At 40.9% G+C, this 27,875-nt stretch overlaps 1 protein-coding gene across 4 annotated transcripts in view; it reads right to left on the bottom strand.

The window, feature by feature from the left end:
* Window positions 1–1,116: 1,116 nt before the first annotated feature.
* The window catches only part of LOC105047041 (uncharacterized), a 30,558-nt gene continuing 3,799 nt past the window's right edge, over window positions 1,117–27,875 (bottom strand). Inside the window, exons 2-14 of one of the 4 annotated variants that reach the window (XR_012139026.1) lie at window positions 16,113–16,222; window positions 15,916–16,026; window positions 15,750–15,807; window positions 14,894–14,983; window positions 10,667–10,761; window positions 10,399–10,452; window positions 10,088–10,225; window positions 5,693–5,750; window positions 5,496–5,607; window positions 4,755–4,824; window positions 3,240–3,311; window positions 1,402–1,619; window positions 1,117–1,240 (exon numbers count right to left, since the gene is read on the bottom strand). Coding sequence is in view for 3 of the 4 variants with exons in the window: in XM_010925828.4 (XP_010924130.1) it covers window positions 1,503–1,619; window positions 3,240–3,311; window positions 4,755–4,824; window positions 5,496–5,607; window positions 5,693–5,750; window positions 10,088–10,225; window positions 10,399–10,452; window positions 10,667–10,761; window positions 14,894–14,983; window positions 15,750–15,807; window positions 15,916–16,026; window positions 16,113–16,222 (1,085 nt within the window). In the remaining variant the exon portion in view is untranslated. The other 3 variants (XM_010925828.4, XM_010925836.4, XM_073252566.1) reach the window with 3 other exon arrangements.

Raw genomic sequence — 27,875 nt, 5'->3', positions numbered from 1 at the left:
CAAACTAGCATGAATCCGGCAAGAACACAAATACAACACCACATTCGGATCATCAATCCTTCCATGAATATCAAGCTTCTTCATCCCCTCACCGGGCACTGCAAATGACAAACCGATTGCACGATATGCCGGCTTGGAGAGGCAGTCATGGAAAATGCTTCATTACTGGATCACTATACAAGTTCCTGCACACCGGAGTTGTCTTTTTGCAAATATATTGTGGAAAATAACACCACCTTAGAAGGTCAAAATTTTTACAGAGTCAACAATAGAGAACTTGTTCAGGAAAACTGGCATTAATCTACAGCAGCATGGCTTCTGCAACAACCCTCAGAAACTCTTGATCATCTTTTTCTGAACTGCAATTTCATCAACTCTGTCCGGGAAAAGACTTTGCAGACCCTAAACATTGAGCTCCATGGTCCTCAAGATATTATGGACTTTGTGGAGGGCTCGCAGAAGACCAGCATTCAATCAGCTTGTTGCTGCCACATTTGGTCTTGCTAACAATGCAATGCTAGAATTTTCCTCGAGAAGTCAGCTTCAGCAAGCACAGTTCTTAGAGTAGCATTCAGTATTTTCAACAATTGGTCCATTCAATGCAATCAAAAACAGTTGTTACCAAGATCCAAAATAACAGTATATCTAAGAAAATTTATTTTGGAAGAGCATCGCCCATTCAAATTATTACATATTACTAACATATATATTTTCTCTTCTTTTCTTTCACCCAGGAGACGGATAGCGTTTATGAGGTTTCAGTGATAATATAAAAAGTGATGATGAATTCAAGCTGTAATAATATGAAAAATGATGATGCTTTCAAACAGGAGGCACAAGGGAGGGTGGTTAGTCCTCTCACAAGCACATCATGATCTACAGGGAAATGATTTGAGCAACCAAAAATCTCAGTAAAAATGTCACTTAATTTAAGTTGCTCTTTATGTAGATTCCCTTCATAACCTGTATAGAATCAGACTAGAGTGAGACATCTGGGTTACTGTTCCAAATTCTCTTTCCAATTTAAGGGAAAATGGTGATAGCTTTAAAGCTAAAAGATAGATAAAATAACTAAAGTGCCAACTTTAAGTAGGAATTTTAGGCTTACCCCAAAAATGTACGAATTTTAGCACCAAAAATCACATTTATGAGAGTTCCAATTGAAACCCTTGTACACATTCATGTCTGGATGAAAGGGTGTATATAGGTTGATACTGTTGATGACTGGACGTCCAAACAGCTGGCAAATGGACATACAATTAACCACCAAAAACAAACATAAAATCAGATAGAACATACAGATAAAACAGGACGACAACATAGGACGTTCTAATTTATAGCATTCTGACTCCTAATAAAGGAAATGTTGCCTGAGGACCAAAAGATATTGACTTTGGCTACCTTGGTATAACATGTGTGATCCAATTACAAGTTGGGATTTACAGATTCATATGCAACACCAAAAAACATGGAACTGAGAATAGCCACAAATATATGATGGGTCATGGTTTGTGCTGCGCATGTATGTAGGCTCGGACTGCATGATGAGGAGCTGGTGCCTTTTCATTCACAAGAATTTGTTCCATAAAATCCACACGGATTGACTTGAATTGATAGTGCTGCACATCATCATACAAAAGAACAAAATTGCATGAAATAAAGAAACTGAAGCGAAAAGAAAGAGAAAAACTTAATAATGACAAAGTTGTACGATCGATTTCAGTTAAATTTGTACATAATCAATCTATGTACATACAGAGGCTTCATTATGATGCAGCATGGACAGGCGATGCCTCTAGTTATGGATTAATCTACTTATATAATATCATAATTATATTCATCAAGCTTTCTTCCAACTAATCGGGGTTGGCTTCTATGAATCCTAAGTTGCTGATTATACCTGTTAACCCAATTTCTACTATACCTTGTAACTAATTTTAACTGTTTTCTCAACCAGTACATGAGCGGAAAAAAAATAAAAACTGTGAGAGAGACTAGAAGTTATGGATGAAAAAACCAGAAAATGAAAATAAGAATGCCCAAGTTCAAGTTCGAATAACAGGCCTGCTACTAACATTTTCAGAACATGTAACCAGCACGTTAACCTTTCAGGTGACCAAAGTTATCCTGGCGTGTATCAAATTTAATTCTCAAAGCACCATTCAAATGTAAACATATTGAACCATGTTATAGATCTTTTAACCTCTAAGTAACCCAAATCCTCCTTACCAAACTGGATCAGAAAGAAAACACAAAACACAACTTCTTCCTGTTTTTTTTTCTGCCTATTCCACTACCCATTTCTAAATGGTACAACTATCAAAAGAGCACCTACAATAGTTATATCCTTCCCAAGATGGCTCCTATGTGGCAAGTATACTTCATTGGTGCATCTAAATAATTTTTCCTTCAATTCTTCCAAGTCATCACAAACAACTCTAAAGAGTTAGGTCCTTCAATGGACTAAAGACAGTGTGCCATCATAATTCGATTGAGGTATTTCCCCTTGAGTTCCTTGTACCAGTTGAACTCATATCAGAAAAATCAAATTCTACTAAATGCTTTAACATGGTCTTACAATAGCAATCAGCAATCTAAAGTTTAAAAGGTAAGATGTAGTGACAGGAGCTGCACCTGACAGACACCAGTTCTGTTGCTAGATCCTTGCTCCCAACAATTCAGGCCTTTAGAATTCTCGTCTTAAACATTTACAAAAAAATGACTATTTCAGACAATCTATTGAATAAATCAATCCTCATATTTTAACCCCTAAGATTCCTAGTATAACTATCATACTGTCACGATGTAACCTAGTTTCTTCGGTCCATCAAGACAAGCTGAAATGCTTTGATAAGTCAAACTCTTGGAAATTTCAGAATATAGTCAAAGTTATTTGAACATGCTAAATGAAAATCAACATAGTTCTCTGCCATTAACATTCAAAAACCTATTAATTTAATTACTTAATCTACAGTATGATACAATTGCTGGAGCTCTTGCCGATTAGACTTATGAACAACTTTATGACATTGACTTCCACCTTACATCTCACAAAACAACTGTTAAAAGAATAGTTCCAAAAAAACCCTTATAGCATGATCTCATTATAAATATTGAGAATCCTACCAAATATTGACAAGAAATCCCTAGCTGCAAGTTAAAAAGATGCTTTTGAGAACATGAAAGGTATTTGGAAGAATGCAAAAATGATAAATGGCTGCCAAAATAAGAAATCATACTTTGCCATTCCATGAAAAATCAATCAACCGCTTATATGGTTCCAGCAATGTTACTCGATCTCCTTCTTTTATCTATTGCAAGAAAAAGTTTAGGTTAGTTGGATGAGTTGCACCAATAGGACCAAGCATTACTGATATTAATTGGCAATTTCTTTAGAAGAAAAAAATGAACGATTTTAAAATAAAAAACTAATCCAAAGAACACAGAGAATCAAATGATAAAAATACAATTGAAGCAAAAAAATTATGGGAAAAAACAATGTATAATGGCAATAGTGATTATCATTAGTGACAAAGGTCCTGTTTGGCATTGCTTTTGGATTGCCAGTGGGGCCGGGGTGGGGGTGGCGGCACAAAAAACACTTCTTGAAGGGTTAGAAGCTCTTTTGGTAGTTTTGAGGTATTCAGTAAAAATTTCGAAAATAACTTTTTGGCTCTTCCAAAAATTGAAAAAGTTCTACCAGCGAAAAGCGCCAATTTGAAGCTTTCGAACAAAAGTTCTTCTTGAGGTCTGTCGTGAATCTTTTTTTTACATTGATGACCCACGTCCAATTCGAGCAATGAATGTTTTAAAAAAATAAATTTAAAAATAATTTAATAAGTTAGCAATACTTTGATAGTGCAATATAACATAATATAATAATAATAGTACTTTTATAATATTTTAAAATAATAATATCATAATATCATATTATAATAGTATTATTATTATAGAATATATAAAAATATTGTTACCTTTTTATAATAAATTTAAAAATATTATTTATTATATTATTTAGGTTAAATATCAAAATAAATAGTTTATAAATTAATATTTTATAATAATAGTTTTTCATAGTACAAACAATTAGATAATTGAAAGTGACATGCAATATCCTTTATTTTTTTTTTTCAGAAATTAAAAGCATCTTTTCAGTTTGGTGACCATACAAATGCTAAAATTCTATAGTACTTCAGGAACGTAGTTACTAAACAGCAAACAGCTTTTTATTAAAAGCTCTTCTAGCGAAAGTTATTCTATCCAAAGCTCTTCAGACAAAAGTTCTGCTATCTATAGCAACGCCAAACGTGACTAAAGAAAGGTCTTAAGCTTCGGCCAAAGATGATTGGTTTCAGTCAATTTTAGTGGAAGCATTCATCTTGGCCCAAGTCCGGTGGTTTCGACCAATTTCATTCAAAACTATTAATGAATGATATAAACTATGGCTCCTTTTAGCACCATTTTGGAATTGTTACTTAAATTTTTTAAGCACATCTAGGGGCTTAGAATTGATTTTGGTTTTTTATTTTAACTCACTGAGCTACATGAATGGTTCTTAACTCACATAGGACAATTTCTCATCTATGTGTATTGATTGTTCTAGTAGTTTTCCATAAAGGGCCAGGAAGCAAAAAGAAAGCACAAACATTTAGAAAATTTTTGTGAAGATAACAAATAATTATTTAATCTTAAAGCATGCAACAAGAGATTGTGCAAAGAAATGTTAAGTAATTAATGTTAAGTATAATCCTTACCGCATCACTATGCAGCCCATACACAGAGAGAATAAAAAAAGTTTGATCCAAGTCACATGCTAAGTAATACCTGAAAAGCCATGTAAATAACAAAAATTTTCCTTCTCAGACATGTAATACAGTTCCAGGGATATAATGAATTGGCTTCATAAAGCTGCGCTCTGTTAGATGGAACAGCACTTATGGTCATTAGTTATAGTAGCATAATGTGAAAAAAAAAAAAAAAGCACAATTCTTCACATTTTTTATCTGAGTCTTCTAAGAAAGCAAAATTAAATGAACCACCATTTCCATGAACTCTGTTTGGCATCTGTTTCAGTCTACAGCCAATATTCTTGGTCTTTGCAAGATACTAGAATCATATATATACTGTGATTTGCATCCACCATGTCTCCCTTCTTCCCTTTTTTATCAGAAATAAAATGATCATCCATATCCATGATGCATGTCTCTCTGAAGGCTTGCAGATGACAAAATATCACTTACACATCACTGCCTTATCATCTTGGATTCAATAACATTTCTATCTACCCTTTTCTAGAATTAAAAATGGGCATAAATAATAGACCAAAAAGTAGACTTGCTTCTCCTAAGTTTTCCCTTTTACAAACATATAACAGAAAAGCACATATGACTTACTATTAAACTGTAATTGAGGTGTTATTAGACAATCCAGAAGTCAGTTCATAGATAACATAGGAAACCCATAAAAATAAGTTCTCATAGTTTAGAAGGACTTACAGTGGAGCTATATTGTCATGCTTTATGAAGATGAGCACTTTCCCAACCATAGCTACCGCTTTGTTCAAACCCTCCACAAGGATATTAATTGTGGCTTTTCTGTGCATTTTCACTTAAAATAGAAGAATAAACATAACAATTCTTTTTCAAAAGATTTCAAATGACTTGTCAAAGAGTAAAACCTGAAGGATACATACATTTAACTTCACCTAAGGATGACACCAAAGATGCTAGTCGTTTAGCTCTGACCTGCCCCTACAAAATTATGATTGTAAGGAAAAGATGCAACTGTGGGAAGAAAACTTGAGATTGCAAATATCAGGACATTTAATAAGCCAATGCAGTATTATATAAGAGCATTTAAGGAACCTTGCACTTAAAATAGGAACAGGATGAAATATTCAAATAAAGAATATAACTCATATCAAGGAAAAATTAAGGCAACTAAATCACATGGTGTAATCCTTTTTCCTAACAGCTGGTCAATGAATTCAACATGTTCTGATGCATAAAGACCAAAATATGAAAGCAAGAAAACTAACATGCTACACATAGGCTCCTTGTGCAATGCATCATATTGCCATTATATTACTTTCTGTGCTCTTAAACAGAGTGACAAGAAGGAAAAAGATGTACTCTTAAACAAAGTGATATCACAAGGCCAATACACTTGATAGATGACATTTGCCCTTTTCAACATTTTCATTACAAAGAAGGAAAAAAACGAAGGCATTGACATTTACTAGCAGGAGGCTTTAAAGCAACAGCTTTGAAATGTTCTCATTTTAAGAACTGTAGAAATTCCTTTAAGTTGAAATTATCCATGTATGCGTAAATGGATGCTCCATGCTTATGTAAAGCAATTTGATGATAGTCTCACACCATATATGTTACTCTTCCAAATTATATCATTCTTCATCAAATATTTTAAATGATAATGAAATAGATTACTAAAATAATATAGATAGCTCAATATCAATCATCACTTTATCATAAAAAACTTCAAATATTTTAAGTTTATTTTATGCTTGATCTATCTCAAAAATATTAACTTACAGGATCGCATTATGGGTTGCTTTTCCCTCCTGGTTTCCATGGCAACCGACATAAAAACTTCTACCTTTCAATGCGCCAACTAAATCGGAATCAATATTACTGATGCACCTATCTTCTATAAGTTGCCATCACAATGTCTAAGAGCTCCAGCAATGACATGCATGTTCATATTCAGGCAACATATTTGAGTGGTTGTCATCAGCTAAGGGAATGTGGGCTCTTGCTAGCAACTAGCAAGCACCTCAAACTTACCCAGATTCTTGACATTTATATGAGATAACATGAGTATTATTATTAAAAGCTAAACAGGCTCTAATTTTTCTTATAGGATCGGCACTTATGAGTCAATGACCCAATATATTTGATGATACTACAAATGTCAGTTCATGACTGGATGTAATGACATAAAGCACATATCAAAGTCCACCATACAACTGCCCTTGCAAGGAGATGCACTTGAACCAGAAAAATAAGACTCAAATTACAACAGGGAGCGCCAGCTAGGTGAAGCATATACAGCATGTCTTTGAAAATAATAAAATAAAAGATATTGGAAAGCTATCAGCGGTCTACCTAAAAATAGATCCCAAATTACACAACAAAAAAAAAACCTCCAGACACAGAACTTACCATTTTGCATTGTTAAGCCTAATATACATCATCGATCCTTTCACAATTAGCTTAAGTTTTGTGGATCAATTGGCTAGTCAACATGGTACCCAAGCTCGGGCTTATTGAAGTTCAAGAGTTCAAATCCTCTCAAGTTCAGTTATTTATTTAACTATCTCAGTTATCTGTTATCTTGATTCCATTATCTGTCAACATGCACGGTCCAGGTTGCATGTAAAGGTGAAGGGATGTTAAACCTGAGAATGAGATACATTGTAGGGATAAATTGGTAAAGCAGCACATGTAAATTGTCAAGCCCTGATATAGCCCGCTAAACTCAAATTTTAAGAACTCATGAATTTTATGAGTTTTCCTTTGTTCATTAATGGCTTATAGACATAATGAGTTCTTTAGGAAGGGCTAGGACCTAGAAACTAGAACATTATTTTCTACTGCAAAGGCTAGGACTCAGATAAATGGAACGACGTTGTATCAAAGGGTAACATAAAGTTCAATATTCTAAGTAAAGACTTTCAAAAGGATGCCCATGATAACGGAAAATATGGAATGTCATCATTCATCTCTAATACATCATTGCTGTGGAACATATCACTATTAACAATTTATAATTTCTTTTATAAAAAAAACACAGATTTGGAGTGACAATAAATTAGTTATGTCAACCATGAAGGTGAGCCGCCAACACCCTTTTCAGAAAAAATTAAATGGAAACATACCAAATATGCAAGTAAGAGAGTTGCCTTAATCCGTCATGCATCCAAAGCTTTGGTGACTTAGATTTCAAAAACACGGGAAACATCGCAAGGACCCAGGAATTCTATGCATATGATCTCCATGTTACTCAAATGAGGTTTAATATGTCATGCCATGAGACCAGTCTAATGCTTCTAGACAGACTTTTGGGCTTCAAAATAACTTTTAAATTGGACAGTCCTCAGCCAGCTGCTGTGAGATCAAATGACACTTACTACCCAATGTGCAGAAAGCATAATTTGCTTCTACAAGATGCATAGATAGGCAATGCTTACATGTAGTAGATGAGATAAAATGATGGACAAATAGATATACAGATCATAAATGTTTATAAATGGAATGAAACTAAGGTTTGGTTTAGGCAAAAGATTTTATTTCAGAGCAAAAGTTATTGCATTAGGCTTTTAATGCCTAGATTAACAAGCTGAGATGGTAGAAAGACATAGCAAATGCTTCTATAAGCATGGTATTAGTCTGGTTTAAACGAGTCAGGGGGATGCCTTGTGACAAGAAATCATGTGTCTGAAGTCAGCCATGCAAATTAGTGTCATAGGTTTTTGCAGGACTCCTTTGAAACCACACTATATCAGTAGATGGTTCTCCAGATACAGAAGAGGCTAAACAAATACAAATTGGCTACAAAACCACACATGCATATTAACAAAGCAGATTATGGAAGAGCTTTCCAAGCACTTAAATAGAAGCACCAAGTCAGAAAATTTGAGTTTGGTACAAAACAAGAGTTGAAAGTAGATATGCAACTTGGTTCAGAGCAACTACTGAATCCAACATATCAGGAATGGTTGAACCAATGCATGCCTAGTTTGGTAAGATCTGTCTCAGGTCAGATGAGTTTCAGCTGAAGGCTCAGATAACATGAATCGTGGACTTCCAACTGAATCCAACCAAACTAACCTGAATTATACACTTCATTCTACAAAATTATTTAATGTATAATATTTGTGTATAGTACAATTTTTAATATACATTATAAATATAGGTAGAAGTTTAACCTGACCCAGTCCCCCTAGTTCCCACCCTAACCTGATCTAATGCAACCCTGCCAAATTTGATTCAACCAAAATCATGGGCTAAAACTCTACTTAATCAAGGATGCAACTAAGATTGAGAAATAGAGACAATCCTAATTTGCTCCTGAACAATCATACATGATGGCATGATAGACGAGGTATACCGTACTAGTACTAAAGCAGGATAGCTTTAGCATGAGTGTGATTTAAAGTGTCTTGCAATTGTTCTACACCACCAAAACTTAGAGGGAATTTCTATAAGATATTCATAATGCCAGTTTTGTTCTATAGATAAGAATGTTGACATGTGATGATTAACCATGATATATGAAAAAAATAGTTGAGATGATGATGCTAAACTGACTATGTCGAAAAACTAAGCAAGAAAAAGAATAAAATATAGAACAAAGATCAAGAGTGACACCAATAAAATATAATGTCATGGAAATATGTATTCAATAAAGATGGTTCAGTCATATGCAACATGGGTCAAGAGCAGTATCAGTGAAAAGATACTTTGAATTCAGCTTTCAAGGAGCATGAATAATAACAGAAATAATAATTAAACTATAGAACAAAGATCAAGACTGACAACCATAAAATATGATGTCATGGAAAATAGTTATTAGATAAAGATGGTTCACTCATATGCAACATGGGGTCCAGGTCAGGTATCAGTGAAAAGATACTTTGAATTCAGGGTTTTAGGAGCATGAAAAGTAACAGAAATAATACTTCCGGAATAAGGGGAGAAAGGTTATATTTTTCATTTGAAAGGCTATGGCCTCAAGAAAGGATGTAAAGGCAAAGTTGAATCATATGTATATCCTGATCAGTGGAAAAAGTTGATTATTTATGTTTATGGCTCCTATTTTTAAATTAAACAAAATTACTCATCTCAAGTGACAACATCTATATTTTGTTCGATAATTTTTACAATTCTTAACAATTGCCTGCTTGTCATACTTTGCATTAAGATTGTTAATCAAAAGCATTTTACCTTTCCTATGTGGTGCATCTAACTTCATCTTTTCCCTCTGATACAAAAAGATAATCTTACTGGCAATCAACAATCATCCTCCTCTTGTAAAGAAGAATGATGTTTTAGCATAAATGCATTACCTTCATTGAACTCTCTATCTTGTCAAGAAGATTGATGATCTTTTGTACTTCCTCATGGGCATTGAGGCTAGGATCCTTAAGAGCAGCAGATTCAAATCCATGAAGAGCCCTTTCATAGTTTTCTAAATACTTGTTTGCCTGAACCAGATCAAAAATAAATAAATAAACAATTTTCTGCAACATGCCAATGGACGTAAATTTTTTAAACCTTCAAAATTCTAGACAATACAGTCATGAGCTAAGATTGTACTGTGGAATTGGCGTTCTCGAATTTTAGTTCAGCAACAGCCATTGAGTTATGCAGAACTTACAGTGGCACAATTGAAGTACAGGTCTGGATTTGATTTCATCGTTTCATCCTTCTCCTGAAATATATAATCAAAATAAGAACCAACTCTTTGCTTATTAAATCAGATGAGGAGGACATGTTCCAGTAAAGCATCAGTAGTCTAGCAGAATTTCCAGCCATCTTTGGTTTCATGAAGAAAACAAATTAGATTTAAGATATAAAGGGTCCTTCAAAAATATTTACAAAAGCCAATAATATTATCAAATAGACTGCAATGCTTTCACTCTTACAGCATTTTGATAAGCTTTCAGTGATTGCCGAAGCTTATTGTGGTCCCATGCTCCAGTTACGAAAAAACTTGTGAGGCATGCATTTCCAAGATTGTCTGCCAAGAAGATGAAACATCACAGTAAGAATATGAGTCAATTGTATTGAAGAAATTAATTTGCTTGCGATGCTCAGAAAATGGCGTGGGAGCTCTTAACAATTCATATGCTACTACAAAGTAATAGCTCTCAGAAAAGTTAGAGCATCATTCAAAGAAACTTAGAACTTCATCTCCTTTGAAAGAGAATATGTAGTAGGTAGATAATATCTGCCATTCCTCCTTGAGCTTGATAAAATGCTTGGTGACCTTGTTGTTGAACCCAATCTCAATTGGTGTAACCTCAAGATGAGCAAAGAAACAAACCCTTTTTTTTAAAAAAAAGAAGGGGTTATTAACCACAAAATGGAAATATATTGGAATGCGAGATCACAACTTAAATCCTAAAGAATGATGTGGCACAGCAACATCAACACAAATATGAAGGATCAAAAACAAAACGGATCTCCTGTATGCATACTAACAAGTGATAAAAGCCATAAAATCATAAGGTGCATGAGAAAAGTGTAATGAATTGGGATGTTGGGTAACAAACAACCACAAGTGTGAACCAATAAACCATCAACCAGCCACAAGTGGCAATGTTTAGTGGATCAGAATATGGCAGAATAAAAAGCTATTTAAAACCAGCTTTGGATGACTTTGGGAGAAAAACAGGTATTAGAAACTGAAAAAATGATATCTCCAATTGGCAAAAGAAATCAAGATCAATGCAGAAAGATGAAATTTATAAGAATTTAGCAAACAAGAATCACAATTTGGGTCTACAATCTTCACAAAACTGAAACTCAAATTGATCACAGGCGGTAATATGGTTTTTCTACAAACAGATCATATAACAGCAAGGGGCATCTCTATTAATTCTCTTAAAGAGTCTAATTTGAAAGATAAAAGTGTAGTCAATGGATACAAAAGATTTGCCCAACTTACAAGAGACAAGAAAAAATAGTTGAAGAGACAAATTGAAGAAGAGTGATAGTAGGAGATAGAGAAGGGGAAGAGATGAGAAAGAAAGGAACAAACACACTAAAATATGAATGGATCGTGTACCTTGCCGATTTGAAGCATCCATGCCTTTGAGGAATAGCAGTATAAAGTCTTCTTGGCTGTTCAGGAATGTTTTAAATAAGGAAAAAGAATAGGTTTTGCTAGGAAAGGACAAGAGGTTCTGTAGTTTAGCTAAATTTGTAGAACTCACCTTCACATTCCCTTGTCCAACCAGCAGGAAAATGTGAATTTCTCCAAATGACCAGAAGGGCCTTTTCCAAGCAATCAAAAGACCCTGGGGAGAAAAAAATTGAGAGGAGAAGAGTTCCCCAGCTCCATGCCTTTGCATAATAGCATTTAAAGGGTAAAACCATAGAGGAAAAGGGCTTCTCAACAGCCAAGCGAGGAGCTGGGAATCAGAGAAGAAAACAAAAAAAATTGAGAGGGAAATTGGAAATGGAAGAAGATAAAATGTTTGAAGGTTCACCATCTTGGCACTGGACACCATATTAGTATCGTCTTGGTACAGTGTCGGTATGCCCGGCATGGGGGTCAGTTTGGTATACCGAAACTCATTACGATCTTCATATCAAGTCTCGGTTCAAGACCAGTATGGTACATGATGTAGCATAGGGTGCAGCCAACAAGTACTATAACTAGCTAGACCATGCCAAGCATGGCAAGAGCCAGCAAATTCACAGGCGAAGACTTCCAATTGGGACATTTTCATATTTGTAGTAGATTAATTCTAGAATATTTCCTTATTATCGAGTCCTATTTTGAGTATAATTCTATATCAGGTTTAATGCCTGAATTAGGGTTAAGGAATTGTGTCCTATAATCTAATACATCGGAGGTAGCCTTTTGACATGTCGATATAATTTTTCAAGAGAATTTCCTTCACCATGTCAATCCAATTTACTTCTATTTGAGTGTTAATTTTTGAAGTGCAACCTCATTGATCAAATCACCCGTTCTTCCTTTCCCGCGATGTTAGTATGCTCAGTACAGGATAGCATACACTGATACAACAAACCTTGGTCTGAAGTATAATCCGATGACTACACCACGGCCTCAAAGACAGAATCGACATAATGATGAGAAAAAGAGGGGTCGCCTGTTCTTCCAATTGGACAATTGGACAACCCCTGTTTCAGGCAATGGAGGCTGTGAGTGTTGATTTAAAATTTGAATGGAGCATGGACTTTGTTATTGTGCCATTATGTAAACAGATTCCTTTTTACATATATGTAAAACATACATAAATCTATTATTGTATCCTAGCCATATCATATCTTCTTTTTTTCCCCAAGTCTGTTAAACTAAATATTCATGTCGACTGAAATCGGATAGGATACCAGCATATCCATATTATCTAACAAATACAAATATGGAAATGAATATTATTCGGATGTAAAAATTCATATCCATATTTGTTTTAAACGAATACAGATACAATTCGAATACTAGAAGTATGGATATAATTATAGATATAAATTAGATAATGTAACTTCATGACTACAGAATCAAAGATATTACTAAATAGATGATAAATCAAGATAATAGCATGCTTCTATTGTTGTATATTTCTTAAAAAAAAATAATAAGTGCTATATAAAGTTATATAGGGTTATAGATAGATTCGGATATTCTAATACGGATCAGATAGTTGTCTATCTATATCCATTTTTCTTTGGCAGATATGGATACGGATACGTATATTAGTATGACCTTCAAATTTCTATCCATATCTGGATTGATTCAGATACAAAAATAAATCCGAACGGATATTATCCATACCACTTTCACCCCTAATGTCATGCAAAGATCCCTACGATGCATCTATTTCCATGCTTCATAGGCATGCATTCCACCGTACCAGAATTCACCATCGAGTCTTCAGTTGGACTATCTCAATTGAACAATTAACCAGAGGAATTGAACTTTATTCATGATGTTTACTAGCAACAACGCTTAACATATGATCAAATTTCCAATTAAGTAATTTCCTAGAATATATGTATATTTTTGATCCAACTCACTTGGCTAAAAAATCAAGTTAATATGACTAAATTTTAGTGCAAAAGAAAAGATCGGAAGAGTTTCTGGAAAAGAGCAATTCTCCTACCCACCCCGAAAGAAAAAACCTAAACTCTAAATAGGTTAAGTATATCCAATTATATAGATGCAGTAAATGTTACATTGGTGCCATTTGAATAACCCCACAACATAATATGTATTGTATGGTAAATATGGAACATGCGGGGCCCCATATCCTTGTCTAGAGCCCACCTATTAATGATTGGGTTTCTGGTAACTAAGCTATGTTGTAGCCTTGTAGGTCCCCTGCTAGACAAATATTCAGTTATTATGTTGCTGCATCTCTTCTATTTCTCTTGAAATACTGACCACATAGGTACAGGACCACAATGGGTCGCAAATCCATGTGACCCTCTTCTTGCCTCTTTCCGTTTTTACCCTCACACTCAATCTATATCTCCTCCAGTTTTTCTGCATTCATTATTTTCTCTTCTTATACTTTTTATCCCCATAAGGATATTGATACGGTGCTGTATATGCAGTATTAGTATACCTTTAAAGCATTCCTGGTATCAATCCATACTACTCTTCTTGAATCAAATCTATATTAAGAAACCAATATTCAAGATCTCCAGGAAATGAACACATGCAGAACCATGTAAACAGGATTTCTGGCAAATCATACTAAGAATCAGCATCATTTATCATGTGTTTCACTACATAATTATTATGCATTAAATGCCCCTCAAGTTTCTTGGGAACCCAAAATAGGCAGTTACGAAAACTTGTTTCTCAAAACTTGTGGTAGCATGAGAAACATGTAGGATGGTAGTTATGCCATAAAACTTTATCATTGTGATATGCCTTCATAAATAAACAATCGTAATAGATTCATATGCACCTCTAATCAATTATAGGACTGCAAATTTTACTAACGATTTATACCTCAGCTTGTTTATGTTAATCCATGATTTTAAAATATAACAACATAATTCTTTCCATGCTAAAGGGTGTTCAACTGTTGATCACAGCTTGAGTGCCACCTGCAAATTAAAACATCTCCAAAGTAATATTTTCTTTGGATCAAGTAGAAATAGAATCTTACACCAAGAATTCCCATCCTTGATATCTAACATAACTGCTTCTTTGGCATGCTTAATGCTTTCTTCGACTAATTGTGCTTGATCTTCAGTGCCTACACAAAAAATACTAAACATATTATAACAGAAAATATTCAATAAGGATTGTTTAATGTAAATATAGTAAGAAAAGACAACAGTCTTGCATGAAATAAGTGCATCAAGAAATGTTCAAAAAATCAGTTTCTGCTTCATCAGAGTGAAATGAATGTTGGTTTCAGCTCCAGACCAGTACTTTCTTGAAAATTTTGGAAAACAGAAATATTAAAACTAAACTTAGGAAAAAACCAGAAAAATTAAAACGACCATACCTAGAAACATTTATAATAATTTAGATATTGTTTCAGGGCATATTTCAGTATTTTGAACCTTTGGATGTATCATTCTGATGGTTATGCATAGAGACAGTCAGAGAATTATCCTTAAACAAATGACGTTAAAGCAATATTCAAAGTATAAGATATCATTTTATTGTTTGATTTCAATCTGTGGAGGACATTCTATATATGCCAGTGAAAATTAGATGTCATGTTGCCATGCTTCTAAATATTCCCAATACATAGTATCTAAATTTGATCTCCAGAAAATGCTTCCAAGATTGAAAGAAATAAAGAAAAGGTTAAAAATTGGCATAAATAACTCATATATACAATGAGTTTCTCTGAAGCTATGAATCACGGGATTGCAGTCAAAACTGAAATTTTTACTTCTCCTTTTCAAGTTCTGATTCAAATTCCAAACTACATTCTCAGTACATTTAGCTCAAATAAGTTAGGAACTTGAAATGTTTAAAGAATTGTAATATCAATGCATTTTCCTCACCTTGAGCCATCTTTCTTTCTAGCATGGACAGCTGAGAAAGTATTTTTTTGTTTGCACCCTGCAAAATTTTTGTATAGTCACGGTACACAATTTTTGAATACCAAAATATGTAACTAGTAGATTCAACTAAAGTTCTGAAGAGTAAGGTATATTGATTTTAAATTACCTTGCTTAGTGCTAAAGAAAAACAGTTCCTTGCTGAAGGCAGATCTCCCTTCTTCCAAATGCAATTACCTAAGCATAACCATGCATCTGCAAGAGATGGGTTCAACTTGACCTGAAACAATCGATCACTGATTTCAAAACATAGTCAAAGCTTAAAAAGATGTTACTGAAAAAAGAAAAAGATTTGTTGTAACATACAGCTTTTGACAGATGGTCTTCTGCTTCTTTGTGATAATCAGGAAACACATCCAGTATTTTTCCCCTCAAAAATTCATAAACTGCACGTTGCAATGGTGACTTCCTTTGTTCTGTGTGAGATAATTTGGAAACAAATACAAGAGAAATACACCTCATTGCTTCAGAAAGACGTTATGAAATTGCAACAGAACCCTCACAGCAACTAAGCACATTGAATTTCATGTGTAGAGTTCAGTTAAGCACATCAAACACACTATATGCAAGTAAATGGTCAACTTGATGATAGAGAGAGGTGATTGCAATGAAGTCACACTACATTCATGTTACATCAATCTTGTGCAGTCCCATCTAGCATAAATAAAGAAGGGTAAATAACAGTTTGGGACAAAATGTCTAAATGATATCATCCAACGCAACCAAGAGAAAGACATTCATCTTACTTTGATGTTCCATGACAGCATATCTATCACTTTACTGAACTGATCCCTCCAAAATCACCAGTTTTATATGAAGAGAACAATTTGTAGACATTCTTAGATACATCCATAACACACATTGTTGGGATAATTCAATCTACTTCCCTGATTCACAGTCGGCCGATCGGATATCTACTGATTATGGACGACGAACCATCAAAGCTACATCATAAAACAAGTTCCGCCTCAATTACAACACATCATCCGACTTTCAATCGGCCTGATAGGCACAGACCACCAACTATCAGTCAGTAGGCCGACCAATAGTTGGCTATTCTCGACTTTCCAGACAAATACAATTCAACCATGGCAACTTAACCGACTTCATGACCGATGACCATCGATATATCAGAGTTACCGACCGATGGTCATTCGGGTTTCTACAATTGCCGACATACAGTCGACATACTCAGACTACCGACGTATATTCAGTATACCGAAAACCGTCAGCGTAGAAAGCGCATGATGGCCACATACTATGATCAGTAGTAGGTATAACCGTCCATCCCACGATCACATAGTGCCGAAATAAGCGAGACCTATGTGTCTAACCGTTACAAGCAGTTATCAACAACTCGTCTATAAAAAAAGATAAATGAACAGCATTGGTAAGATACTTCTGGGCTAAGACTCTGCCTCTCTGAAAATTTTATCTGTTGTTCACCACTCCTCACTGACTTAAGCATCAGAGGATCCCTGCTGAACACAATTTCGATCGGTGCGGACTTCTTTTGCAGATGTTTTTCTCCGACAACAAGTACAACAGGAGATTGGCCGCAACAGATTGACACGTTAGGTAGGAGAAATAACAAGAAATCATGGCAAAAACTAGAGCTCAAAACAACTCCATAGGATCTGCAAGACAATCTTCCTGTTGGAAAAAGGACAGGGAAAGAAACCTAGAAGAAGGAAAAAAAAAGGAAAACTTGACCTGGAACTAGAGGACAATGTGGAGATTGTGGAAATACAAAGAGGACTTGAAGAACCCTAAAGCTCTCGGCACCCAAGATAAAATCCTCAGTTGCAGGAGAAGATGGCAAATACAGAAATGAAAAATCCAAATGAAAACGATATTGTATATATAGGGCCCATCAACGGTCGAAATGAAATTGTTCAAATCAAGATTGCTCCAGATTTCGATATGTGGCTACATCAAAATTGACTATCGATCGGACGGTTCGACACACCTACCACCAGATCATGCCACCTCACCTCTATCCGCGTGAACGGCTCGGAACCAATGACATCCGGATACGTTGTCGAAATCGACTAGTCAGAATCAAATCAACCGGATTCTCCGGATGCCAAATCATCTTCTCGAATCGACATCCTAATGATGAGGTCACGATTATCGAAACGACAAAACGGCTAGAGACTCTTCATTTTTTTGAAGAAATCATGAATGTTTGTAGTCAAATCGAAGCTCGAGACAGCACGTGATAACTCCCTTCGTCCAACGTGTCAAGCCACGTGCCAATCCACATGTCAAACCACTTTGAACTTGAGAGTGGGAGGCAACTATTGGGATGATTCAATCTGCTTCTCCGATTCATAATCGGCCGATCAGATATCTACCGATTATGGATGACGAACCATCAAAACTACATCATAGAATAAGTTCCGTCTTAATTACAACACATCATCCAACTTTCAATCGGCCTGATAGGCACAGACCACCGACTATCAATCAGTAGGCCGACCAACAGTCGGTTATTCTCGACTTCCCAAACAAATACAATTCAACCATGGCAACTTAACCGACTTCATGACTGATGACCATCAGTATATCAGAGTTACCGATCAATGGTCATTTGGATTTCTATAATTACCGACATACAGTCGACACACTCAGACTACCGATATATAGTCGGTATACCAAAAATCGCCAGCGCAGAAAGCACATGATGACCACATACCATGATCAGTAGTAGGTATAACCGTCCATCCCACGATCATAGTGCCGAAATAAGCGAGACCCACGTGTCTAACCGTTACAAACGGTTACCAACAACTCGTCTATAAAAGGAGGTAAATGAATAGTATTGGTAAGATACTTCTAGGCTAAGACTCTGCCTCTCTAAAAATTTTATCTGCTGTTCACCATTCTTCACTGACTTAAGCATCGAAGGATTCCTGTCGGACACAATTCCGATCAGTGTGAACTTCTTTTGCACGTGTTCTTTTTCGACAACGGGTGCAACAGGGGATTGGCCGCAACACACATAATGCTAAAACTGGTAAACTTTACTATTCCTACATCCAATGCATGTCACTTCATTACTAACCAAGAAAACAGTGCCACAATCACCATTCCCACTGATGCAAAATGAAAGGAAACATTCATGCGACTTGTGGTAGGAGGTGATGGATGATGGCCACCAGATACACCATTTCTCAAACACCCTGTCTGGTCATGCTATAATAGAATACTGAAAGACTAACTGTCATGATAACCCCATGAATGAAACATAAGGCAGGTCGATCTAACATTAAGCAAACAATTACTATAATTTATAAATTCCTTAATTATGTCTTTCCTCCATATTAAGTTAGTATGTTCTAAAATAAAGATTACTTTACCTAAATAATGCAAATAAAAAAAAATTTAATCAAATGATGCATCTTTGAACTTATTTACCAAACTGATGTAAAAGGTAAAAATCTCATTTGGAACGACGTTTTCTGCTAAAAAAATATCATTCCAAATGGTATTTTTTGGCCCAGTCAACCATCCTTCCGCAGCCTACATGGAACCTAAAAAAAAATTTTAAAAAATGTTTTGAAAGCGCCATTAAACCAAACGCTCGTTCCCGAAAGCACTTTTTTCGGTGGGAGATAGAAGTCGGACGGGCGGGCGTTGGTTTAACGATACTTTCAAAAGTGCCATTTCAAATGGTACTTTCAAATTTTTTTTTTTTTGTTGGTTCCATGTTGGCTGTGGAGGGGTAGCTGACTCAGCAAAAAAATGCCATTTAGAATGGCATTTTCTCAGGCAGAAAATGCCATTCCAAATGACGTTTTACCTTTTGCATTAGTTTGGTAAATAAGTTCAAAGATGATTTTGTTGGGATAAACCGACCGACCCCTGTACACCGACTTACCTTCGGACCGATCCGACCGACGCCCGACTCTACCGACTGGACCGACGGACGACTCCGATGACGACTCCAACGATGACTGCCGACAATAGCTGCCGACAATATCCGACCGAAGGTATGTCGGCCGAACAGACCCATACTATTCCCGACCGGCCAAGCGGCCGAACCCAAATCACCAACTCACTGTCGGGGGTGGCAGCCGACGTCCGACTTCCACAAGGCACCAGACCAGCCGACAGTGTCTCCGGGTCATCACCCGACGTCCCGACAGCCGAATACCGACATATAGTCGACCAGCCCATCCAAACGTCGTACGACCGCTATGGGCAGTTGTCCTGTCAAGGACATACGGTATGGCTGCCCTGGAGCATTGTCCTGCCAAGGACATAGATTAATCCCAGTGACTTGACAACCCACGACGATTTGACAGTCCCAACGATTTGACGACTCCCCAGTTGTCTGCACCTTTAATGACGGGATCATACCGCATTCTACTATAAAATGGGGTAAGGCAATAGTCTTGGTAAGTTTTGAGCAAGCTTCCTCAAGCTCTCTGAAGCGCCTCTAAGCTCTTGAGCTCTCTCTCTCTCCCGTTGAGCCCCTGATTTTTCACTGTTGCCTAGTCTCCTCTCTGACTTGATCGTCGGAGGATCCCTGCCGGAGGCATCTCCGGTCTGTGAGAACTTTTCTTGCAGGTGCGCGACACCGACGATCGGGGGATTGGCCGCAACAGATTTGGCGTGCCAGGTAGGAATATTCGACAGAGATAAGACAGCGAGTTCCACAGAGCTTAAAAAAAAAATCTCTCGAGATGACAAAAATCAAGGCTCAGCGATCGAGAGCTATCGGATCGGCGAGGTGCTCTTCCCGTCGGGAAGAGGCCCCTCCTTCACCTTCCATGGCGGAGCCCAGCTCTCCGCATCCGGTGGTAACTATGGAGGCGCAAATCGCGGCGATCATGCGGCAAATGACCGTTATGACGGATGCGGTCAAAAACCTCCAACAGCAACCGACTCAGTTGCCGCAACCGCCGGCGGAACAACCGACGGCGCACTCTATGCCGTCCAGAAGCAGCCACCGACGTCCGCGTCAACTTCCGTCTCCTCCTCAAGAGCAGCCGTCTCAGCACTCCCATCGAGAAGGGGCGAGGCGGCCACGGTGCGACACCCACCGGTCTCGACGTCCTTCTCCTTCTCAGCTGGAGCGGGCAAGGAAGGAGAAGCGGCCGCAGACACTGTCCACCTCACTCTCAAGTTCGTCGGGAGATTCGACCCCTGGGGTTTCACAACACCGACGGTTGGACGACTACGAACGTAAGTTCGAAAAAATTGACCGTCGGCTTGCCCAACTCCAGTGGATGGTCAGAAGTCTTCGAATGACGTCGACTTCCGGACCACCCAACCTCTCTCCCGATTTGTCCTCGACGAACCGATCCCTAGTCGGTTCAAGATGCCTCACGTGGAGCCTTACGACGGCTCCACCGACCCAGTTGACCATCTAGAGAGCTACAAGGCTCTCATGACAATTCAGGGGGCAACCGATGCCCTCCTCTGCATCGGCTTTTCCGCCACGCTTCGTAAAGCTGCCAGGGCCTGGTACTCCGACTTCCGCTTAGGGAGTATCCACTCCTTCGGGCAGCTCGAGCATTCTTTCGTGGCCCATTTCAGCACCAGCCGAAAACCGCCACGAATCTCGGACAGTCTTTTCTCCCTCAAATAGGGAGAAAACGAAACGCTCCGACACTTTGTGGCCCGATTCAATGCGGCCACACTTGAGGTCCGGGACCTCAATGAAGACATGGCTATCTCGGCCATAAAGAGGGGGCTAAGGGGGTCCCAGTTCATGTATTCCTTGGACAATACCATCCCCCGAACATATGCCGAATTACTGGAGCGCGCGTACAAATACATGCGCGCGGACGAAAGAGCTTCCGACCGATGCCTGACCGAGGACGCGGGCCAGAAGGAGAAGCGGAAGAAAAATTGGGCTGCTACTGAACCCAGCAGGCCCCCGACTGATAAACGGGTCTCGCCCCGACGATGGAGTCCGAGATCGCCCTGACGCCGGAATTTGAGACCAACGCATCGCAGGTATGACTCCTACACCCTTCTCTCCGCTCCTCGCGCGCAGATCCTGATGGAGATCGAAAGAGCGGAATATCTGTGACGGCCTCCGCCTCTGAAGGCAAAAGGCCTCGATCGGAGAAGGTACTGTCGGTTCCCTCGGAGCCACGGTCACACCACCGAGCAATGCATCCAACTCAAGGATGAAATAGAGGCTCTCATACGACGAGGGTATCTCGAAAAGTATCGAAGGAACCCGTCGGCTCGGCTCCTTCCCGACCGACAACCCCAACCGACTGAAGAGGCAGCAAATAATCAGCCTACGGCTGGGGTCATCAACATGATCTCTAGACGACTGGATCGGGGGACGACTGCTAAAGGGGAGTCGACAAAGAGGCCACGCCAGGACGATGTAATCATCTTTACAGATGAGGATGCTCGGGGAATCCAAACTCTCCATGATGATACTGTTGTTGTCTCGACGATGATAGTGAACTATGATGTAAAAAGGATTCTTGTTGATAATGGAAGCTCGACTAATGTTTTGTTTTACTCGGCCTTTTCTCGAATGCGACTGTCGACCGACCAACTCAGGAGAGTCTCTACGCCCCTAGTGGGTTTTGCCGGGGAAGCCATCCCGGTGGAAGGAGAAATTACTCTTCCTGTGACAGCTGGGGCCGAACCGCGATAAAGCACCGTCCACATGACATTCACGGTCGCCCAAGTACCTTCGACCTACAATGCCATACTTGGAAGATCCGGACTAAACGCCCTCAGGGCGATAGTCTCGACATACCACTTGCTGGTCCGGTTCCCAACTAAAAACGGAGCCGGAGAAATGCGCGGGGATCAATAGCTCGTCCGACGATGCTTCCAAATCTCTACTCAAAGCAATAAATCGAAGGACTCCCTAACGGTCGACAAGCTGGACCAACGGGAAGAGGAGCGGGGTGATCGGCTGAACAGCTGATTTTCTTCCCGATGGCAAAGAATCCTGAACAGGTCGTCTGGATCGGGTCGCAGCTGTCCGATCCGAAGCGACAGCAGTTGATAAAGCTGTTGAAAGCTAACGCCGACATATTCGCTTGGTCGGCAGCGGATATGTCCGGCATACCTCCGAAAACAATAACTCACCGACTCAACATCGCCCCTGGTGCGAAGCTGGTGAGACAGAAGAAACGGGCTTTCGCCTCCGAAAGACAGAAGGCCATCGATGAGGAAGTGGACAAGCTACTCAAGGCGAGCTTCATCAGAGAAACCACATATCCCAATTGGCTCGCAAATGTCGTTATGATGAAGAAAGCTAACGAAAAGTGGAGGATCTGTATCGACTACACCGACTTGAATCGGGCCTGTCCGAAGGACAGCTTTCCACTGCCGAAGATCGACCAACTGGTGGATGCGACGTCCGGTCATCGACTGCTCAGCTTCATGGATGCCTTCGCCGGATATAACCAAATCCGGATGGCACCCGAGGACGAAGAGCATACGGCCTTCGTGACCGCCAAGGACCTTTACTGCTACAAAGTGATACCCTTCGGTCTGAAGAATGCCGGAGCCACCTACCAATGTCTCGTCAATAAGATCTTCAAAGATCAAATCGGGCGCAACATGAAGGTGTACGTGGACGACATGCTGGTAAAGAGCGCACAGGCTTCAGATCATGTCCAAGACTTGGAAGAAATCTTTCGCACTCTTCGACGACATCGGATGAAACTAAATCCGACTAAGTGCACCTTCGGGGTAGCTTCGGAGAAGTTCCTCGGGTTCCTCATTTCTCAACGCGAAATCGAGGCCAACCCCGAGAAGATAAAGGCGATCATCGACATGCGGCACCCGAACACAAAAAAAAAAGTGCAGCAGCTCAATGGAAAGATCATCGCACTCAGCCGATTCATCTCTCGGTCGGCTGAGAGGTGCCTCCCGTTCTTCAAAATTCTGAGGCAGACGAAGGACTTCTCTTGGCCGAATGAGTGCCGGCAAGCCTTCGAAGATTTGAAGTACCTGGCTTCTCCGCCCCTGCTTGCAAAGCCAGAGGTCGGAGAAATATTGTACCTGTATTTGGCCACCGCCCCAGAGGCTGTTAGTTCGGTACTCGTCCGGGAGAACGAGAGTCGAACTCACCAGCCCGTATATTATATCAGCAAAGTGCTCCACGGGGCTGAAACTCGGTATTCAAGGGCGAAGAAGATGATATTTGCCTTAGTCATATCCGCGCAACGACTCCGTCCGTATTTTCAAGCACACACCGTCGTGGTCCTCACCGACCAACCCCTGAGGGCGATCCTCCACCGCCCCGACACATCAGGACGACTGGCGAAATAGACGGTGAGGTTGAGCGAGTTTGACATCCAGTACCGACCGTGACCTGCTTTGAAAGTCCAAGTCCTGGCCGATTTTATTGCGGAATGCCCGACAGCCGACCAAATGTCGGAAGGCGGGGGAGCTCCAAAGAAGCTGCGACCTCTGAATATGACCCCAGGTCAACCTGGGTGTTACACATAGATGGAGCTTCCAATGCCCAAGGGAGTGGGGCCGGGTTCCTGCTCACCAACTCGGAGGGAGTGGTTACCGAGTACGCCCTTCGATTCAACTTCAAAGCTTCCAATAATCAAGCCGAGTATGAAGCGCTTCTCGCTGGCTTGAGAGTGGTGAAGGAGCTCGGGATCAAGTCTTCTCCGACTCCCAGCTGATTGTGGGGCAAGTCAAAGGTGAATTCGAAGCGCGAGACCCGACCATGACGAAATATCTCCAGAAGGTGAGAGATCTCGTGGCACACCTCAAGTATTTCGAGATCTCCCACATTCTCAGGTCGGAGAATGCTCGGGCCGACGCACTCTCCAGGCTTGCGACGTCCGCCTACGGCACCTTGGGCCGAACTTTCGTGGAGAGTCTCGAGCAATCGAGCATCGACAGGGCTAAGGAAGGTACTCCAACTGACGACCGAGCCAAGCTGGATGGACCCGATCGTTCAGTATCTGACTGATGGAACCAGCCCCGAAGATCCCGCGGAAGTCAAGCGACTCCGGTGAGCGGCCTCCTAGTATGTAATGATGGACGGACGACTCTACAAAAGGTCGTTCTCCCTTCCCTTGCTACAGTGCCTGAGACCGACGGATGCGGACTACGCACTCAGAGAGATACATGAAGAGATCTACGGGAGTCACCTGGGGGACAAATCCTTGGCCTACAAAGTCCTGCAGCGAGGTTACTACTGGCCCACCATGAAGAAAGATGCGACTGACTTGGTTCGGAGGTGTGAGCCGTGTTAGAAGTACGCCAACTTACAACACCGGCCCGCCAACCAACTGACTTCCATTGTCGCCCCATGGCCCTTCGCCCAGTGGGGGATCAACATACTTGGCCCTTTCCCTCCGGCGTCTGGCCAAAGAAAATTTATAGTTGTCGCAATCGACTACTTCACCAAGTGGATGGAGGCCGAACCCCTGGCGCAAATCACTGAGCGCAAGATGGAAGACTTTGTCCAGAAATCTATCATCTCTAGGTTCGGACTACCACACACCATCATCACCGACAATGGGCGACAGTTCGACAACAATGATTTCAGAGAGTTCTATGCGAGATTTCATATCACGCACAAGCTGACCTCGGTCGGCCATCCGCAATCCAACAGGAAAGTCAAAGTAACCAACCGAACCATTCTACATGGGTTGAAGACTCGACTGAATGAAGCCAGAGGCCTCTGGGTCGAAGAGTTGCACTCGATCCTGTGGGCATACCGAACGACACCCCGGGTCCCGACCGGAGAATCTCCTTTCAATTTGGCCTATGGGACGGAGGCAATGATCCCACTAGAGATCGGACTGCCATCGACTAGAGTTGAGCAATACTGTGAACCGGGCAACTCCGAGTGTCGGAGAGCTGATTTGGACCTCCTGCCCGAGCTCCGACGCGAGGTTCAACTCCGCATGGCTTCCTACCGACAAAGAGTGACCCGATACTACAACACTAAAGTTAGGCCAAAGTCTTTCAGACCCGGAAACCTGGTTCTAAGGAAGGCGGAAATCTCGAAGCCTCAGGATCAAGGGAAACTATCCCCAAACTGGGAAGGACCCTACAAGATAGCAGACATCTGCAGGCCGGGCGCCTACCGACTTAAAACCCTGAAAGGGACGGCCATTCCCCGGACTTGGAATGCTGACAACCTGAAATTGTATTATCAATGAATTCTGTATGCCCTTGCTCAGAATACAATACAATTTCAAAACTCCAGAGTCTACAAAGTTTGGCTCTCCGCTGAGGGTCGGCCCTCGCCAGAAGTACGAGCCTCGACGCCCCGACTTGGGCCCAACGACTCGATCGCCGAATCTACGACTCGATTGCTGACTTTATGCCGAGTCTACGACTCGATTGCCGACTCTACGCCGAGTCTACGACTCGATCGCCGACTCTACGACTCGATCGTCGACGACACATGACTCTTACGAGAATCGTTCTGTCTACACTAATGGAAGGCCAGCACTAACGATGAAATCTCTCTAAATTGAAGCCGCGCTCCTTCCACAGTCGACTCTCGAGCAACGCGGCTGGCTAACTTGCCGACTTAGCTTTGATTAAGAAGGGCAAGACGCCAAGACAACCGCGACGTACCCGTCCGACTAAGGTACGGGCAACGGATATTCGACTTACGACATGCCGACTTAGTTACGACCGGTCGAAGGATATTCGGCTTGCCACCGTTTATCACGCACCGCGACGTACCCGCCCGACCAAGATCCGGACAACGGATATTCGACTTACGACACACCGACTTGGTTATGACCGGTCGAAGGATATTCGGCTTAAAACCGTTTACCATGCATCCCGACGTGCATGCCCGACCAAGGACCGGACAACGGATATTCGACTTGTCATCGTTATCCTATCCGAATACGTCGGACACTACTCGACTATCGGACTCTACGGAATGATCGTGTCGACGAGCTACGTTCGGTGATTGGCCGACACTCGGCCTGACGTACACGCCCGACCAAGGTCCAGGCAGCGGACACTCGACCTACAATCGGTACGGCTCTCGACCATCGGATCCTACGCTATCTGTATGACGGTCGGGATGCCGGCCTGCGATTGGGGCTTGCGCTATCCTTGGCACGGCGCACGCTACTGACTACTTTGATCGGCTATGCTAGATCCTACCGAACGTCCTAACGAGGTATGTCAGAGCTACGACCTATATTCTCATGGATGGCTCGGCAAATCAAACACATTGAACCGCACGCGGGGAAAAGTGTGAAAAGTCTTTGATTTTGTTAAGTTGAAATGACTTACAAAACTGGGCCGAAGTTCGATTACAAAATTGGGACGAAGCCCGATTACAAATATCAAAGACTAAGCAGAAAGAAAAGAATACAAAGATAACAGAGCAGATACTCCGACTATTCGTCGGTGTCGACTTCTTGCACCGGGTAGAGTTCAAGAGCAACCGGCGTGCCCGCTCGGGTCGGGGAGGGATCGGAGGTTGTAGCTGCCTCACCTTCGGCAACTCGTTCCGTCAGCAGTGGGTCGGCCTCTTCCTCTGCGGCTTGGTCCTCCGACCCTGGGGGACGATGCCGCTCAGGTCGAGCTCCGGATGCAGACTCTGAATCGCATCCCGGGCGTCCTCGTACCCCACCCGATAGGAGGCGAAGCCGCTCTCGAGGAGCTCCTCCCGATACTCGTCCGAGCCACGAAAGTCCTCCACCGCCCGGATCAGCGCCTCCTTGGCCGACTCCGCCTTCGCTATGTCGGCGTCAGCTTGGGCGGAGGACAAGTTCTCTTCAGCCTTAGCCAGGTTCTCCAAGCTAATGCGAAGCTGTTCGCGCTCGGCCTCGAGCTCCCTGACGCAGCCATCCCGCTCACGCCGCAGTCGGTGAACGGAGCGGGTCTTGCGCTGGATCTGCTCGCGAGCCGACTGAAGTTCGGCCTCCGAGGCAGCTAGGCCGTTGGTGAGTCGGGAGATCTCCTCCTCGAGCCTAGCCTCACGGTCGACCGACAACTTCAGCTGGTCCACCAGCGTCGCCTTCTCCACTTCGACGGTTTCGGCCCGATTCTTCCAGACCGCCTGGACGTCGCCGAACCTCCGATACCCGGCCTCCAGCTCGGATATGCTGTAGATCAGCTGCAAAT

This window comes from Elaeis guineensis, chromosome 2 (genome assembly GCF_000442705.2).
Source record: "Elaeis guineensis isolate ETL-2024a chromosome 2, EG11, whole genome shotgun sequence".
NCBI lineage: Eukaryota > Viridiplantae > Streptophyta > Magnoliopsida > Arecales > Arecaceae > Elaeis > Elaeis guineensis.
Note: the sequence above shows the minus strand (reverse complement) of the source record. Positions and strands in the feature narration are given on the sequence as shown.